The 18,012-nt window shown below is 40.0% G+C and overlaps 3 protein-coding genes and 1 long non-coding RNA gene across 4 annotated transcripts; 1 reads left to right on the forward strand and 3 right to left on the reverse strand.

Moving 5' to 3' along the window:
- Positions 1-1,426: 1,426 nt before the first annotated feature.
- ddx19a (DEAD-box helicase 19a) lies at positions 1,427-8,820 on the forward strand. Its single transcript, XM_061074023.1, has 11 exons — positions 1,427-1,483; positions 1,930-1,966; positions 4,814-4,988; positions 5,448-5,540; positions 5,901-6,003; positions 6,094-6,208; positions 6,304-6,481; positions 7,377-7,614; positions 8,102-8,264; positions 8,473-8,664; positions 8,756-8,820. Exons 1-11 carry the CDS (start codon positions 1,427-1,429, stop codon positions 8,818-8,820), a joined length of 1,416 nt encoding a protein of 471 aa, XP_060930006.1.
- Positions 8,821-10,161: 1,341 nt separating this feature from the next.
- Positions 10,162-10,701, reverse strand: ubxn10 (UBX domain protein 10). Its single transcript, XM_061074024.1, has one exon. The coding sequence runs from the start codon at positions 10,699-10,701 to the stop codon at positions 10,162-10,164; it is 540 nt and encodes a 179-aa protein (XP_060930007.1).
- A 1,971-nt stretch (positions 10,702-12,672) lies between these two features.
- LOC133005379 (uncharacterized) lies at positions 12,673-13,337 on the reverse strand. Its single transcript, XR_009678369.1, has 3 exons — positions 13,225-13,337; positions 13,012-13,105; positions 12,673-12,920 (listed from the first exon to the last, which is right to left on the reverse strand). It is a non-coding gene; the product is annotated as an uncharacterized LOC133005379 (long non-coding RNA).
- A 2,024-nt stretch (positions 13,338-15,361) lies between these two features.
- Positions 15,362-18,008, reverse strand: cptp (ceramide-1-phosphate transfer protein). Its single transcript, XM_061075035.1, has 2 exons — positions 17,863-18,008; positions 15,362-17,106 (listed from the first exon to the last, which is right to left on the reverse strand). Exons 1-2 carry the CDS (start codon positions 17,988-17,990, stop codon positions 16,584-16,586), a joined length of 651 nt encoding a protein of 216 aa, XP_060931018.1. The 5' UTR covers positions 17,991-18,008; the 3' UTR covers positions 15,362-16,583.
- Between the last annotated feature and the right edge of the window lie 4 nt (positions 18,009-18,012).

The raw sequence follows: 18,012 nt of genomic DNA on the forward strand, positions 1-18,012 counted from the left end.
AGATAGATAGATAGATAGATAGATAGATAGGTAGGTAGATAGATAGATAGATAGATAGATAGATAGATAGATAGATAGATAGATAGATAGATAGATAGATAGATAGATAGATAGATAGATAGATAGATAGATAGATAGATAGATAGATAGATAGATAGATAGATAAATAGATAGATAGATAGATAGATAGATAGATAGATAGATAGATAGATAGATAGATAGATAGATAGATAGATAGATAGATAGATAGATAGATAGATAGATAGATAGATAGATAGATAGATAGATAACAAAATCTTTACATTACAAAATCTAACTAAATAAATAATAAGTAAATAAAAAAAGGATTTAGTGTCAGAATTGTATGTTTATGTAGATAGATAGTTAGCTAAATAAATAAATAGATAGATAGATAGATAGATAGATAGATAGATAGATAGATAGATAGATAGATAGATAGATAGATAGATAGATAGATAGATAGATAGATAGATAGATAGATAGATAGGTAGGTAGATAACAAAATCTTTACATTACAAAATCTAACCAATTAATCTATTACATTTTATTTATATAGCCCATATTCACTAATCTCAATTTGCCTCATCGGGCTTAACAAGCTACTTAAACTTTAAAGAATAAAAAACGTATACAATTTGAACCCATGGTTAGAAGTAAAATTCAATTCAACATTACTAATCCTAATATTCTACTTTGTTTGTGAAACATTTACCTCAAACTTTAAGTGGAAGTATAAGATAAAACTAAATCCCTTAGTAGTACAGATAATAACATAATATAGTAGGATTTGTTAAATATAAATACATTCTAGTATAGAATATTAATATATAAAGTATTCTTCATGTATTTACATGAACTCAGATCAGTTCATTTCATTAATTGTTAAGTTTCAGTCCAGATGCTCAGTTCAGCCTGGTGCCTTCAGGTGCTGCTCGTAATCCCCGCACATGTTGCACCTGCTTCATTAAAAGTGCTTTATTAACCTATTAATATTTGCCACAGATACGTAAAAACAACGATAAGACAAAATAAGACGTAACTGACAATTATTATAAAACAAAAACGATGCAGAGACGACATAGTACGTTTTAACCAGCACAACAATGAGTGGAATTAGCTTTTCTCTCAACTTTCCTCTCATTATTAACCACTGAACTACAGTAACCTACGATGTAAATAAAGCTTATTTATATGTATGATATTAATAAATAAAGCTGTGTGTGTTTGCGGTCCCTAAACGGAACCCGGGTCTTGAAAGCACCGGTGTTTCCCACGGGCCCTGAAGGCGTCCTCAGTGAAGCGGTCAGCTCAGGACGAACCATCACTTTCTCTCCGTCGGCATCGAACTTCTTTCAGCCCGAACTACCCCCGTGCCACTCAGTAAAGAACCCGGAACCGAGTGAACATGTCCGAGGACTCATGGGCTCTGTCGGTGGACCAGCAGGAGGCGAAGGCTCCGGCGGCTTCACCGGCTCAGGTGAGCTTCTCTACCCGCAGGTGGAGCACTCAGGTCCGGCTAGCTGCGCCCGTTAGCCCCGGCTAGCTTAATCTCCCGCCCATTACCCCGCCACCAACACGTGGTTCCGTCAAATCTTTATATTAATAAAACATCTGTGGTCCAGTTCAGCTTCGTGTCCGCCATTAACCAGGCGAGATAATGTGCAGTGACGCAGCTCCGTCCACTGCCCAGTTCAGAATTCCACTCCCCATTGTTCCCAGTGTCACTCGGTTGGATGAACTCCATCACAAACCAGTGGCCTCCTGGGACTCATCTGTGGAGCTCTGTTGTTGAAACTTCTCTCATTTAAAACCAGTATAAACTAATTTATAAATTATCAACTGGTGCCAAACAAAAGCATAAACTACCAGAAGTAAAAGTAGCTCAAAAGCATAAATTACTTAAAACAGCTCAAACACCTTAATACCAAACAAAAGAAAACAAACAGTTAAACATGAAATAAACCAGTATGTAGCTCCAACAGTTAAAGTTATTGGTATTATTGCGTTTTCTCATTAAGCTCGTTAATAGGTTTTTGAATACATCATCTTCTCCATCAAAGGTCATTGTTGCACCTGATGAATGAAAATATTTACAAACTTCCATAGAACTACAGTCTTTTTGGATTTTAAATCTTTACTATGGGATGTTTTAATGACTGTTGTTATTAATTCATTAATTGTTTTGTTGTTGCTCGTGTTTAATTGTTGCTCATTGTTCTCAGGCCTGTTGGACAAGATATGATAAAGTCAATTTAAAAAATGTATTTTACCTGGAATTGATTTAAATTCTATTTTCTCTTCTGTGGAATCTGTGGAACTCTGTTGTTGAAACTTCTCTAATTTAAAACCAGTTCAAACTCATTTATAAAATATCAACTGGTGCCAAACAAAATCATAAACTACCAGAAGTAAAAGTAGCTCAAAAGCATAAACTACCAAAATTACTTAAAACAGCTCAAGCAAATGTGTATTATTATTATTATTATTATTATTATTCAAACACCTTAATACCAAAGAAAACAAACTGTTAAACATTAAATAAACCAGTACATAGCTCCAACAGTTAAAGTTATTGGTATTATTGCGTTTTCTCATTAAGCTCGTTAATATGTTTTAAATACATCATCTTCTCCATCAAAGTTCATTGTTAAAAGGTCTTAAAAAGTTTTAAATTAGATTTTAATAATGGTGCCAGATCCAGTAACTATTCAACTGTAGACGTCCCTCATGTATGAAACCAGTATTTGCAAAACTGGATTCAGTTGCACCTGATGAATGAAAATATTTACAAACTTCCATAGAACCAGTCTTTTGGATTTTAAATCTTTACTATGTGATGTTTTTAACGACTGTTTTTATTATTAATTGTTTTGTTGTTGCTCGTGTTTAATTGTTTGTTGCTCATTGTTCCAGTGTCACTCGGTTGGATGAACTCCATCACAAACCAGTGGCCTCCTGTGATTCATCTGTGGAACTCTGTTGTTGAAACTTCTCTCATTTAAAACCAGTTCAAACTCATTTATAAAATATCAACTGGTGCCAAACAAAAGCATAAACTACCAGAAGTAAAAGTAGCTCAAAAGCATAAATTACCAAAATTACTTAAAATAAAATATATATATATATTATATATTTTATTTTCTATTTTAAATTTTTGATATTCTATTTAATTCTTTTTTATTCTATTTTATAGTATTTCTATTTTTATTTTATTTTTTGGGTTGAAATTACTGAGCATTGCTTAAAGAGAGTGTGTGACCCAAGCATTTCGTTGACAGAGACTACTTCATGTCATCTCTGTTCATTTGACAATAGAATCTTGAATCTTGAATCTTAAAACAGCTCAAACAAATGTGTATTATTATTATTATTATTATTCAAACACCTTAATACCAAACAAAAGAAAACAAACTGTTAAACATTGACTAAACCAGTATATAGCTCCAACAGTTAAACTTATTGGTATTATTGCGTTTTCTCATTAAGCTCTTTAATATGTTTTAAATACATCATCTTCTCCATCAAAGCTCATTGTTCAAAGGTCTTAAAAAGTTTTAAATTAGATTTTAATAATGGTGACAGATCCAGAAACTACTCAACTGTAGACGTCCCTCATGTATGAAACCAGTATTTGCAAAACTGGATTCAGTTGCACCTGATGAATGAAAATATTTACAAACTTCCATAGAACTACAGTATTTTTGGATTTTAAATCTTTACTATGTGATGTTTTTAATGACTGTTTTTATTAATTAATTTGTTGTTTTGTTGTTGCTCGTGTTTAATTGTTTGGTGCTCATTGTTCTCAGGCCTCTGTTGGACAATATATTGGAATGTGACTGAATAAAGTCAATTAAAAACATGTATTTTACCTGGAATTGATTTAAATTCTATTTTCTCTTCTGTGGAATCTGTGGAACTCTGTTGTTGAAACTTCTCTCATTTAAAACCAGTATAAAATATCAACTGGTGCCAAACAAAAGCATAAACTACCAGAAGTAAAAGTAGCACAAAAGCATAAACTCCTAAAATTAATTAAAACAGCTCAAACTAATGTGTTTTGTTATTATTATTCAAACACCTTAATACCAAACAAAAGAAAACAAACTGTTAAACATTAAATAAACCAATATGTAGCTCCAACAATTAAACTTATTGGTATTATTGCGTTTTCTCATTAAGCTCTTTAATATGTTTTAAATACATCATCTTCTCCATCAAAGTTCATTGTTAAAAGGTCTTAAAAAGTTTTAAATTAGATTTTAATAATGAGGCCAGATCCAGAAACTACTCAACTGTAGACGTCCCTCGTGTATGAAACCATTATTGGTAAAACTGGATTCAGTCGCATGAATGAAAAGATTTACAAACTTCCATAAAACTAGTCTTTTTGGATTTTAATTCTTTACTATGTGCTGCTTTTAATGACTGTTTTTATTAATTAATTGTTTTGTTGTTGCTCGTGTTTAATTGTTTGTTTCTGATTGTGAATGTTTCTTGTTCTCAGGTCTCTGTTGGAGAAGAGATCTAAATGTGACTGAATAAAGTCAATTAAAATGTTTTATTTTACCTGGAATTGATTTAAATTCAATTTTCTCTTCACCAGTTTAACATTTCAAAGAAAATGTCCCGACCGAGGATTTCACTGAGCCCGAGAGGAGACATAAACGGTGACTTCCCAAACTCTTTACCCATATTTAAATTAATAAGACGAGAGATTATATCGCTGACTAACCATGTGTGTGTGTGTGTGTGTGTGTGTTTGTGTGTGTGTGTGTGTGTCTGTGTGCAGGCAACGTTGTGCCGGGGGACGGTGAACCTGGAGACGAGCCGGGCCCGGCCGATCAGTCGCTGCTGCACAAGATGATCCGCCGCTCTCTGGTGCGGAACCGGAACGAGGTGGAGGTCCTGCAGAGAGACCCCAACTCTCCTCTCTACTCCGTCAAGTCCTTTGAGGACCTGAGGCTGTGAGTGTTTGTGACAGGAGCACCTACACACAGCTGGGTGCAGCATCTCTATCCTGGTGGGGGGGGTGTAATACAACTTCCCTGCAATAAAATCTATTTTTTTTAATGGTGCCAAAACTTAAACAAAAGTAGTCTGGTGCTGAATCGATATTTAAAAAACGGTACTAGTGCCTAAACGAGGCCAGAAACTTTACTTTTAAAAATAAAATAAAGGAGGGTTGACGTTAAGAACGACTTTTTTATTGCTCAGACAAATTGGAAGCTGTTTAAAGTTTACTCAATTGAAATAAACAAATATAAATAGCGCACAAAACTCTTTCAACCATGTGTAAGCAGATTTTCTTTTCATTTTCAACATCAACAAAATGTAATTTCCCCTGATGTGCACAGACTTTTACACCTGCGTTTTACTCCTCCTCCCCCCGACTCCTGATGTTTCCCTGACTTAATATCCAACAGGAAACCGGAGCTGCTGAATGGTGTGTACAGCATGGGCTTCAACAGACCGTCCAGAATCCAGGAGAACGCTTTGCCCATGATGCTGGCACAGCCGTGAGTTGATTTCCACTCCTTCTGAATTACTGAGACACGTGAATCAGTTCAGAGACACGTCAATGGAAGCAAAACACAAGGACGAGAACTTCAATTTAGAAAATAAAATGTTCTGCATTGTTCATTTGGTCAAATAAATAATGTCACACCTGCAAACATAAATGCTGATAACAATATGTCTGTGAAAGTCTCGGCTGATTTTTATTTGCCAACCAATTAATCAGTTTGGACTTTAAATCCATCATCAATAAAGTGACTAACTAGTTGTTGCAGCTTTAACATTTACCAATAGCTCAGCAGTAGTTGTTTTTTAAACCATCCCTCATATCCGGTTTGCCTGTGTGTTTTCTGTGGTTGCAGCCCTCTGAATCTAATCGCCCAGGCTCAGTCCGGCACCGGTAAAACTGCTGCTTTCTCTCTGGCCATGCTCAGCCATGTCGACCCGGCCAATAAGTGGCCTCAGGTGAGAGTAGCATTTCACCAGCAGAGCCAGCCTGTGTTGTTCTTCAGCTGAAGGCCCCAGAATGAACTCACCGTTGAAAACTGTTTTCAGTGCCTGTGCATCTCTCCGACGTACGAGCTCGCTCTGCAGATCGGTCAGGTCATCGAGCAGATGGGGAAGTTCTGTCCAGATGTGGAACTGGCGTACGCCATTCGAGGCAACAGAAGTAAGATGTGATCATGAGTGTAAATTGCGTCTGATGGAATAAAGAAACCGAATGGTATTTCAAGCATCTCACTGCACGAGGTTGTGTGTTTTCAGTGGAGCGAGGCACTAAGTTGCAGCAGCAGATTGTCATCGGGACACCAGGCACGGTCCTGGACTGGTGCATGAAGTACAAGTTCATCGACCCCAAGAAGATCACCATGTTCGTGCTGGACGAGGCCGACGTGATGATCGCCACGCAGGGTCATCGGGATCAGAGCTTTCGAATTCACAGGTGGGCTCCTTCCACAGGAAAACTACAAATGCTTATTGCTAAAATTTAGGGTTGCAAAGGGGCGGAAACTTTCCATGGGAATATTAAGCTCGGGAATTTTGAAAAAAAAAACTATGCAAATTAAACGCTGAGCAATGAAAAAACATCATTCAAAACTCTATTTTAAAGATGTATGGAACGTTGAGTTTCAACCCTCCACTGTGCATTCTTCCATCACATGCACAGATAACTCCCAGCATCCTTCACTCTACAGCAGGGCTACTGAGGCCTGCTGTAGAGTGAAGGACTAGTCAGGTAAGTTTCCATGATATTACTGGGAAAATATATTAGCATGCTGATTGAGGATTGTTCATCTGTTCATCTAGACTATTTCCATTCATTTATCCATCAATTGTAAAATATGTTTACAGACGATTCCAATAGTTTGGCTAACTATTTATATCTCTGGCATTGCATTAGTGTTTTTTTACAAACTTTTTTCTCATCTTATTCTACAGAACAATGCCACGTGCACTCTCTCATGTGTGGAGACATTTCACCCCATCCAATGTAGAAGGAAAGGCTGTGTACATTTGCAAATACTGTGCAAAGACCTATGTTAAGAATGACACAACGATGCAGAAGCATATAGTCAAGTGCCCAAAGTTTCCTCAGGGCTCAAATCAGCCTATGACACAACAAAATGATTATATTTATGTCTGTATATGACAAGGTAAATACAGTTAGTATAAATTACCCACAACATTTCCAGTTTATTCCGGTTAATTCCCGTTAATTCCCATGGAAAGTTTCCAACTTTGAATATTCCCGGAATTTTGCAACCCTACTAAAATTACAAACCAGCGTTTTTCTGTTGCGTCGTTCAACAAGCTCCTCCTCTCACCATGTTTTTCAGGCAGCTGACGAAGGATTGCCAAATGCTCCTTTTCTCCGCGACCTTTGAGGAGTCCGTGTGGGGTTTTGCCAAAAAGGTGATTCCCGACCCAAATATCATCCGGCTGAAGCGTGAAGAGGAGACTCTGGACACCATCAAGCAGTACTACGTGGTCTGCAAGGAGGAGGAGGACAAGTTCACAGCGCTCTGCAACCTGTACGGAGGCATCACCATCGCCCAGGCCATCATCTTCTGCCGTGTAAGTCGGACGTTTTAACCTTCCACAACCTAGCTTTAAAATCTCTGTTAGACTCCATTTACACATGATATAAAAATGCTTTAAACACAGCCTTCAAGTTCAAATTCAATCTGGTGTAATTTAAATACACTTATTATTATTATTATTTATTGTTCTTATTATTATGTTTTATTTAGTATGTATATCCTTATGATTAAGTTGCATGGTTATAATCGTCCACGTTTTACTGATGCTTTAAATCTCCTTTGCTGCTGCAACTTGGCAAATCACACCAAAGATATCACAAGATAATCCTTAATTAGTCCCACAGTGAGGAAACTACCTATTTTCATTTCCTAAAAATAATATTTTTTTTGTCTTTTAAGTATTAATAATCAATAATACATTCTGATAACTGAAAACAAAGTACGATCAGAGTTCCACGTCTGAGCAGAAGTCGTGTGATTGAACAGGTTTTTCAGTTGAGCTTGTGCATGTTTCTTCTCAGACCCGTAAAACTGCAGCTTGGTTAACTGTGAACCTGATGAAAGAGGGCCACCAGGTGGCGCTGCTGAGTGGAGAATTGGCGGTGGAGCAGAGGGCCGCGGTCATTGAACGCTATCGCAACGGCAAGGAGAAGGTGCTCGTGACCACGAACGTGTGCTCCAGAGGTGAGGGAGATAAAGACGGACTAGAGCTTATCGTGGACTTTATTTAAAGATGAACGACACGACGGTTCATGGAGTGAAGCTAAAGCATCTCACTCCCAGACTGGTTGCTGGATAGTGGGAGGAAGTGAAGACACGTCGTCCATCTTTATGTTCTGTCTATGATCTTTATTGAGAAACGGCTATAAACCCGTTCTTGGCTCCGTTACAGGTATCGATGTTGAGCAGGTGTCCCTTGTGGTAAACTTTGACCTCCCCGAGGACATTGATGGAAATGCCGACAACGAGACGTACCTGCACCGGATCGGCCGCACGGGACGCTTCGGCAAAAGAGGATATGCTGTCTCTATGGTTGACAGTGAGCACGGCATGGATATTCTCCACCAGATCGAGACTCATTTCAGTACGTGTGCAGTTCCTTCACTTTAAACATGTCCAACACCAACTATAAAGATCCTGACTTGTTGTCCTTACGTCCCATCTTCCTCCAACAGACAGGAGAATCCCCAAACTGGACCCAAGTGATCCGGCAGAGATGGAGAAAGAGTTCAACAGTTAGCTCTGCTCGACGCACTTACCGCCCCCCCCCCCCCACCGACCGGCGCAGTTCAACGTGTTACCTCAGCTGTGACTCGAGTTCTTTCCAGAGTTTGTGTCGGCAGTTTATTGTTTACAGAAGAAATGCATGCAAATGTTGATGCGTGCGAAACCAGTTTGCCAAAGTTTCCACTTGGATTTCATTTGATTCTGTGATTTATCACTGAAGTCACCTTAAGCCTTAATGCTGCGTCTCCCAGAGACTTTAAACTAACCACTGGCTGTTAAAACAGCATTTAAGAAGGGTGGATTATAATCCTGCTGTTGATGGTTTGCTGTGTTTGACTTTATTTTATTCTTTGTTTTGTTTTGAAGTGTGTTCATGGGAGATGAGAAATGTCTCATCTCTGAATCTTTGCATGGTTTGATAGAATGTTTCCTTGAGTGACTTGAAGCATTTTAACGTTTAAAATGCCAGTTTCAGTCCAGTGGTAGTTGATTGTGAATTCCCCGAACTGCATTTGGTTGTTTATCAGTTTTGTGTGGATGAAAAATAAATAACTAAAGTTGACATCTCATGTAAAAGCTCTTGAGAAAGTTTATTGAAACAACACTTTTTGTTTCTGGCACTATGATACTGGCTGTGTCGATATCAGCTGCTGAACTTCCTCAGAATATACAATATGTTTAAAAGATGCGACACCTGAAACATCTGTATTCTCTATGCACTCTGTGATTGTTTGTTTTAATAAAGTTTCCAGAGTGAGCAGGAGGCGTCTAGTGTTTAGTTTTTTTGTGAATACTTTTGATTAGTTGGTACATTTTCACTTTGTGTCACAGCTCTATCAGACAAGGAATAATTCAGCTGCTTCGTTCAGTCTGGAAAAATAAAGAAACTTGTGTTTTATGACAATATGATTCATACAAAGAACTAGAAATATTGAAATACGAATCCAGATTATCTTTTTACTTGTTAGGCATAAATGTAGGTTATCTGACTTCCCTTTTTGGTTTTATATTTCCACAGTAAACACTAAATTGTGTGGTTGAAGTTTGTTCTCTGAGCTCTGTTCCACTTTTTATTCATTAGGTTTTTCTTTTTGATGTCTCCAATATAACGACCCCACACTCACAGAGGAAGTGTGAGACTTTCAAAAGCATAAATATAACTTCATTTATTCCTATTAACACAATTTACAAGCAGTATACACTCATTCCTCAAATATCAATATAGTGCAATTTATATAATTTATTTGGCATTAATGGGAAAGGGGTGGACAGAGATAAATCATTCTGCACAGGGGTCAGAGGTCAAGCATCCAAATAAGGTAAACAAAGCAAAACTTTAAAAAATGTTTTCATCTCAATCATGTAGCTCCACGCTGTCATTGTTGTTCCGTGTGATGCAGAGCACGGATCTGTTCATGACGCCGCTCTGGGCCAGAGTCATGTTCATGTCCGTGAAGCTCCTGCGCGGCACGTCCATGGTCTCGATGGAGACGTCTCCGTACGTCTCTGTGAACCGGGCCTCTGCACTGGTCTTCACCGCCAGCAGAGCGTCTGTGGACTCAAAGTGCTGCTGGAACCTCCGGCCGCACGGCGCCCGCACGGCTAACAGCAAATCAACACTGGCCCCCAATGGTTCCGGCTCTGAGGTGTTGGGCCACATCCTGAGGGCCACATCAGCCCTGTTGTCCCCCTCAGAGCCGGGGGTCCGCCTCTGCTGCGGGACGGTCTCATCAGACAGGCTGTGCACGGTTCTATCCAAGTCTCCTCCGGGCCCCCCCCCTGACCGCCTGCGCTCTATGGGGGGCAGGACCTTGAGCTTGTTTAAGGAATGTGGTGGAACCGCAGGAAGCTGCTGCAGCATGTGCAGGACCTCATCCTGGCTCGGCTGCCACATGGTGGTCCGGGACCCTGGGACGAGTGGAGGTTCCTGTCGGGACTGTTGTTGCTTCGTCCTCTGGAGAAGTCGGGTCCTGGGTTTGAATCCCAACGACCTCGTTAAGGACTCGAGCTCTGAATTGAGTCTGAGAGGCAGTGAGAGGCAACTGCCTGGATCCTGGTTCCAGCCTCTTGTCTTCCAGAGGGAACGAGGGGTAATTTCTTAATAATTAATTGACTCCTTTTTGGAACAATCATAATGCAAAATCTGTCTATCTATCTATCTATCTATCTATCTATCTATCTATCTATCTATCTGTCTATCTATCTGTCTATCTATCTGTCTATCTGTCTATCTATCTATCTATCTGTCTATCTGTCTATCTATCTCTATCTGTCTATCTATCTATCTATCTATCTATCTATCTATCTATCTATCTATCTGTCTGTCTGTCTGTCTGTATATTTATCTATCTATCTATCTATCTATCGATTTATCTATCTGTCTGTCTGTCTGTCTGTCTATGTATCTATCTGTCTGTCTGTCTGTCTGTCTGTCTGTCTGTCTGTCTGTCCGTCCGTCCGTCCGTCCGTCCGTCCGTCCGTCCGTCCGTCCGTCCGTCCGTCCGTCCGTCCGTCCGTCCGTCCGTCCGTCCATCTATCTATCTATCTATCTATCTATCTATCTATCTATCTATCTATCTATCTATCTATCTTTCTATCTGTCTGTCTGTCTGTGTGTCTATCTGTGTATTTATCTATCTATCTATCTATCTATCTGTCTGTCTGTCTGTCTGTCTGTCTGTCTGTCTGTCTGTCTGTCTGTCTGTCTGTCTGTCTGTCTGTCTGTCTGTCTGTCTGTCTGTCTGTCTGTCTGTCTGTCTGTCTATCTATCTATCTATCTATCTATCTATCCGTCCATCTGTCTAACAGTGGATGACTTAAACGTGCACCTTACTGAATGCAGAATAGTGTCTGGATGTTTCCGGACCCTCAGTGGGAGAATGTGGCCCCTGATCCTGGATCAGCTTCTGCATGAAGGACCTGAGTCTGAGTCTCTGAGTCACTGAGTCTCTGAGTCTCTGAGTCTCTGAGTCTCTGGGGCTTGACGCTGTGACTGTTTCTTCTTCAGAACATCAGTATCCAGATGTTGTAGCATCACAGCAGCATCTGTCTGTCGGTGAAGATTCCTCTCACTTCCTGCAGAGAGAGAGAAGAAAGTCTCACCTGAGTTAACAACAAGCCTCCATTTCCTCCAGGAAACAAACACGTCTTTTAAACATGTCCCACAACATGACACGTGTTTACATGTTCGTCCCTGAAGCGAAACTACACGTTAAAAACACGAAAATACCTCGTTTCTGTGCGCAGGAGTTTACCAACGATTTCCTCCAGGTTTCACTTCCTGCCTTCAGCGTCCACACTAGACGAAAAGCAGTATTATTGTCACAGTGAACCTCTACGGACAGGCCTAATCCCCTGCTGTAACCAACTGTTTCCATGATGTTACCTCGGCGTTCGCCAGTGAAGACAAGGTGGGTCTATCGGCGTTTGCGGACCTTAAGGGGGATTTGGAGAACAAAGGAGAGAGCCGCGGGGGGGCTCGCTGAGCCTCGCGGACCGATCGCGACGTGTGATCCAATTAGCATATGAATCGGAGTCCAGCCGCTGGCTAGAACCTCTCTCTACTCACCATTGGAGGAAACCACAGACCCTTGAAACTAATGTCACTCGTGATTGGTTGGTAGAAGTGTTGCTATTGGTCACCTTATGGGTCATTGCAGTGCACACGTGGGGTCACAGCATTCCGCACGTGGGGTAAGCCCCTCCCACACAATATTTATAATAAAAATGTATATATTAATATTTATTATTATTTATAAGTAAGCCTTTACCAAAAGCACTGCAGTTAATTAAAACTAAACATTCATGTGATGCTTGATGTTATAGGTGAACATATTGTACAGGGAACAAATGTGAACAAGGTATATGTGGAGTGAAAGCTTTATTTACATACAGCAAAAATATTGTACAAAAACTCAGATGAGGCTTGAAATGTTTCTCTGCAGCCTCTGGGTCATGACTTCTTTGTGGGACTCTTCTCCAGTGTGTAGACGTCTGTGGTGTGTAGCTGTGAGATCAGTGTAGCTTCCAGTCTTATATGAAGTGTGGGACACAGGTCGGTGCACTCCTGGCTGTGGAAGGATGGATCCATGTCATCTGTCCCGCTTCAATCAGCTGTAAACACATTCAGTAAAATTAGCACAGTTCAATTACAACATACACCTTTACATGTAACTGGAAAATTATTTAATGAATATAACCTTACCCTCTTTCTTCTCCGACAACTCCTCAATGCTGATGTAAGGTCTGGTCGGATCATACTGGCTCATAGTGTGTCTTTGTACGTCATGGACAGGCAGCTGGAAAACAACACATGTAACATGACTTTATTATTAATAAACGGAAATAGCCGCGCTGCATCACCGTTGGAAGATCCACAGCAAAAATACACCAAAACAATTCAAAAACAGTTACTTACATTCAATGGCTTAATTTTCTGCACTTTAAATCCGGACTTTCAGCGTCTCAGCCTAACGCCTCTTTGTTTGTGTGTGTGTGTGTGTGTGTGTGTGTGTGGAGGGGGGGGGGGGGCTGAGGCTGTGAAAACATACAGAAAAAAGTCACGTTGATGAAAAAACTTAACGAGAACAAACTGTTACATCTAAGTAATTCATACATATTTACACATGCACTAGATCTGCTCCAGCACTCGATGCTGTATTCGTATTTTAGCAACTTTCTCGCTATCCCAAAGAGTGGCGGACATGCTTTCAGATGTAGGGTTAGCTTAGTGGTTAGCATGGCGTCTCTAGCTCACCGTAACTCAGGGACTGTGCTTCCGTCTTCTCCGCCTCGACTCGTCCACACCGGGCCCGCGGCTCTGCCTCCACACGCACTCATCTTCTCCTCCAGGGAACAGTGTCGTGTCGACTTCAGCAAGTTATTTACCCCGAAGACAGAGTCACTCGTACGGGACAAGCTAAACACGACCCGCTTCCTGTCTGCGGGACACTCGACGCTGCTGCACGGCGTTTACGAGGCTCTGATTGGACGAGTCCATCAGCTGATGACGCGAGCGGGTGACGTGAGCAGCGGTGTTTAGTACATTTACACACATGATTCACGCTGTTCTGTGTTCGTAACCTTATAGTTGAATGCACTTATCGTAAGTCGCTTTGGATAAAAGTGTTGACTGTTTTAATGGAATACTGAGAAAGTTTAATAACAACAATTAGACAATTGAAGTTCAAATTATGAAGGAATTTAAGCTCTATATTGTGTCTCCTTTATATTTAAAATAATAATCAAACTGAGTGGAGATGTATGTTGTATCCAAACAGCCGGCTGCTGTGTTTTGTCACTGTGCAGTCCATGGGGGATTAAATATTACACTGAAAAAATAAATCATTAAATCAATGAATGTTTCATAGCAATTTTGAAAGTAGTGGTGAAAAGGTACCATTTATAATTCATGGAACAGCTTAGTTTGCCATTGACATGTGAATTTGATGCCAGTATTTTGGGAGGACAGATATTTTTATGGAAAGCCAGTAGAAGTTTGGAGCTTACAGGACACAGATGATCATACCCAGCATCATTTATTTGCTGGAAGAGGTGTGGTTTACACTTCCTCTGTGCATTTAACCAGCACAATTGAAAAAGTGACTGTAATCATGCCACTCTGTACAGTTGTTGAGATTTAGGATTGGATGACAATAAAAATTTGAAATAAAGTGCATTGTTTCATTTCTTTTGACTGCATTGACCTTTGTTCGTGGTATACAATATAATTCATTATAGCACACTTACTTACTTAAGAACAATTTAAAATTTCAGGTTTAATATTTATTTTAAGCCTGGTTTACTCAGCCAGATAGTTTGTTGGTGCCTCTTACATATTGGTGTTATCTGCTCTCAGGGAAACTGATTTGCATTTGTGAAGCTCAGAGCATTGTCATTTGCATGTGAAAGCGTCCTCTAGGAGTTGGAGCAGGGGGGGTCAAATCTCAACAGCTCACAGGCTTGACAACTGCAGGAACCCTGAGCGTTTCCTTTGCTGCCTGCAGATACGTGTGAAAGTCGTTAACCGAAGGATGTGCCAACACTTCTCTGCGACACAGATTGACACAAACGCTTCTTTTCATGCAGTGCCATGTGAGTCTGGTTGTCATGACGACCACATCTGAGGCAGGGCGATCCCTGGTGGTGGAAGTACGCAGACACACACACAGTGACACACACAGTGACACACACAGTGACACACACACACACAGTGACATACACACACACAGTGACACACACAACTAGTGGTTGAAGTGTCTTTATTTAATTGTTTGGTGTTATTTGTGCGACTCTGTGTCACAGAAGTACAGAAATGCTATTTTATTTATTTTATCGTGTGCATAAAATGAAACTAAAGTAATTCCTGTAATGAAATATGAAACTATACATATTCATTATAGTGCCCTTTTAAATTTAATGAAGCTGCTTCAAGTTCCACACACTCACTGATATCAGTTCCCTGAATGTGCCTGATTTAAGATAAACAAGATTTAAAAACTCTTTACAGATTCAAAAAAAGTGCAGATCAATGACAAATTATCTTTTTACGTATTTGTTTTATTGAGCTACAGAGATAACGAGTTCCGTTTGAATTCATAGTAATATATAAACAATATACAGTACATTGCATGTATCATCAATACAGCATTCACTTCATGTACATCAGCTGTAACAACACTGGATGTTTGTGCTTCACATTTCAAATAAGAAAAATACCCAAAGAACATAGAAAATAAAACAACAACTGAACTTTTCCTTTAATTCAACACAAAATTAACCAACATTTTCAGATTCTGTGCGTTCGGTAGATATTAAGAGCTTCACTTTATTCAACACTTTTGTTTCTTAGTGTAACAGTCTGTTCTCTTGACCATTGAATTAGTTTGGATTTGGCACATTTAGACTTTATTTAGTCTTTGGAGTGGCTTTAAAACACCGGTCGAATTAAAAGCTCTTATTATTATTTCATTAATTAATACCAGAATCTCGCTGATACGTACAAATCACGATTGGTGTTGGATCAAAACAGCCCTGAAACCATTTTCTTTTTCGCAATCAATCGATAAAGAAAACTGACCAAAAATCACAAAAATTCACAAAAATCACTTTTAAAAAAAAAGAAAAGAAAAGCAGGAAAAAGTAATAAATAAGAACCCAGTGTTTACAGTCAAGAGGCAGCATCAGCGTATCTTCTTTTTTTTGTATAAATAATGAAAACAAGCAGCTTTTGGCAGTGATTCCCACTGTAGTTGATGGAAATATTGGGATCTGCTTACGTTTTCCAATATGAAAGCTTGTATTTCACAGAATAAACAATATAGAAAAGATCTTAATTTGTGTTTTCATTTTAATTAATTAGGTTATATTTGTAATTCTCTTTGTATTTCTAGTTAGTTATAATTAAGTTTATGGTTAAACTGTGAAATATCAATCCTCAAGTTTTATTTGAGGGGTTTGACATCAACATGTCAGAGCCATTTTTTCTAAATCACTATCGATCAGCCTATAATTTACTGAATTAAACAGATGATTCAGAGACGCATCACTGGAAGTAAAGACAAATATGGAATATTATAGTGAACAGTAGATTCACATTCAGATCTGCAGTAGGTACAGACTAGTGTCAACGTAATAATGAGGAATTATTCGTGCCCAATACCAAACGGATAATACAAAACTCTGAGTAGCAGCTCGCTCGCCAGCCCGTCACCAGGGACACGTCGTTAACGGTGTCACGTATAAAGAGGTCAACCACCGCCCTTCTCTTCTCGCCCTCTACGGTATATCGAGCAGGTTGTGTTGAGCGTAAAGTTTCTCTGTGATGTCGTAAACCTCAGAGATCAGAGGCATGGCTTCTCCCAGCATGGCCACCACCTGCTCGGGGGGGCCCACGTTCATCACCTCGAAGAAAGCCGGACGCCCGGGCAGCACGTGGAACGCCACGCCCGCGGCCTTGCGGATCACCCAGGGGTGGTACTGGGAGAGCGACTCGTTGTAGGCCTCACTGCACATGACCCCGGTCTTGCTGTCCTCGCTGCTGGTGCGGAGGCGCTCCAGGAAGAGTTCCAGCCACCTCAGGGCGCGGTGGAGCCTCAGCAGGGTGCGGCAGCCGGACTCCTGGTGGATGCCTCTCTTGGTCACGTCCACCAGATCCTTCTCCAGCTCGAACTGCACCATGGACTGGATGGTGGCGTACTGGGACCCGTTCTCGCCCTTCAGGTGGCCCACCAGGATGAGGATCTTGCTGGAGGCGTCCTTGGAAATGAAGCCAAAGATGCTGCCTAAGCAGTTCAGGAACCTGGAAGAGCGACATTGTTGAAGGTTGGGCGTGAGGTTTTGCTTGGAAGTCAATGCAAAGTTCTAACAACTTTTTAGATTTTGTAGTAAATCATTTGCGCTCTTTGATTTCAAATGACATTTTATTGATTTTCTTGTTTTCATTTGGCCTCTTTGTGGAGGCTGTTTTAAAACATGCTCTTTAATTAAAGTTATTATTATGATTAGTAGTATTTTTGAGCACAACTGGTGTGTAGGACTTGATATCACCACTTATTTCCCAAATAGATTTGAACCTGATTCACAAGGTTTCTCGTTCTGATTCACTTTGATTCAGTTTGAGATATTTACAGCAACAGTTTTGATTTGATTCTCAGAGAATTATCGCTGTTACCCGAACAAGGGAAACTTGGTGCGTTATTAAATATATATAGATTACAAAAGGTTGTTGGACGATATATTGTCCTGGAAATATTGCGATAAATGATTTTGCAGTCACCATTTCTTACCACTGATGATAGCAACAATGATAATGATGATATAATAAAACAATAATGCAGATTCACTCTTCCAGAGAGCAGTGGACTTTTAAATCTTCAGAATATTCATTTCCCGACTTTGGAATTAGAATAACAAATATTCAAATATCCTAAACAAATAGAACATTTAGTTAAATAAACCACAAATAACCCGGGCAGTGAATAAAATGGACTCTCTGGGTGGAGATGGAACCCAAGCAGGTGAGGGAACAGGATTCCCTGGAGGAGGAAGCACTCACTTGATGAGCCCTCGCCAGCCGTCCACATAGTGCTGCAGGTCCACGTCCTTCGTGTCCGTCAGACACAGCTTGAAGGTGTCGAGGATCTCCTGGAAGCTGAACTTCTGCTGCTCACTCGCACCGGCCATGTTCTCCAACCAGGAAGTGCTG

Source organism: Limanda limanda, chromosome 7, assembly GCF_963576545.1.
Source record: "Limanda limanda chromosome 7, fLimLim1.1, whole genome shotgun sequence".
Taxonomy (NCBI): Eukaryota; Metazoa; Chordata; class Actinopteri; order Pleuronectiformes; family Pleuronectidae; genus Limanda; species Limanda limanda.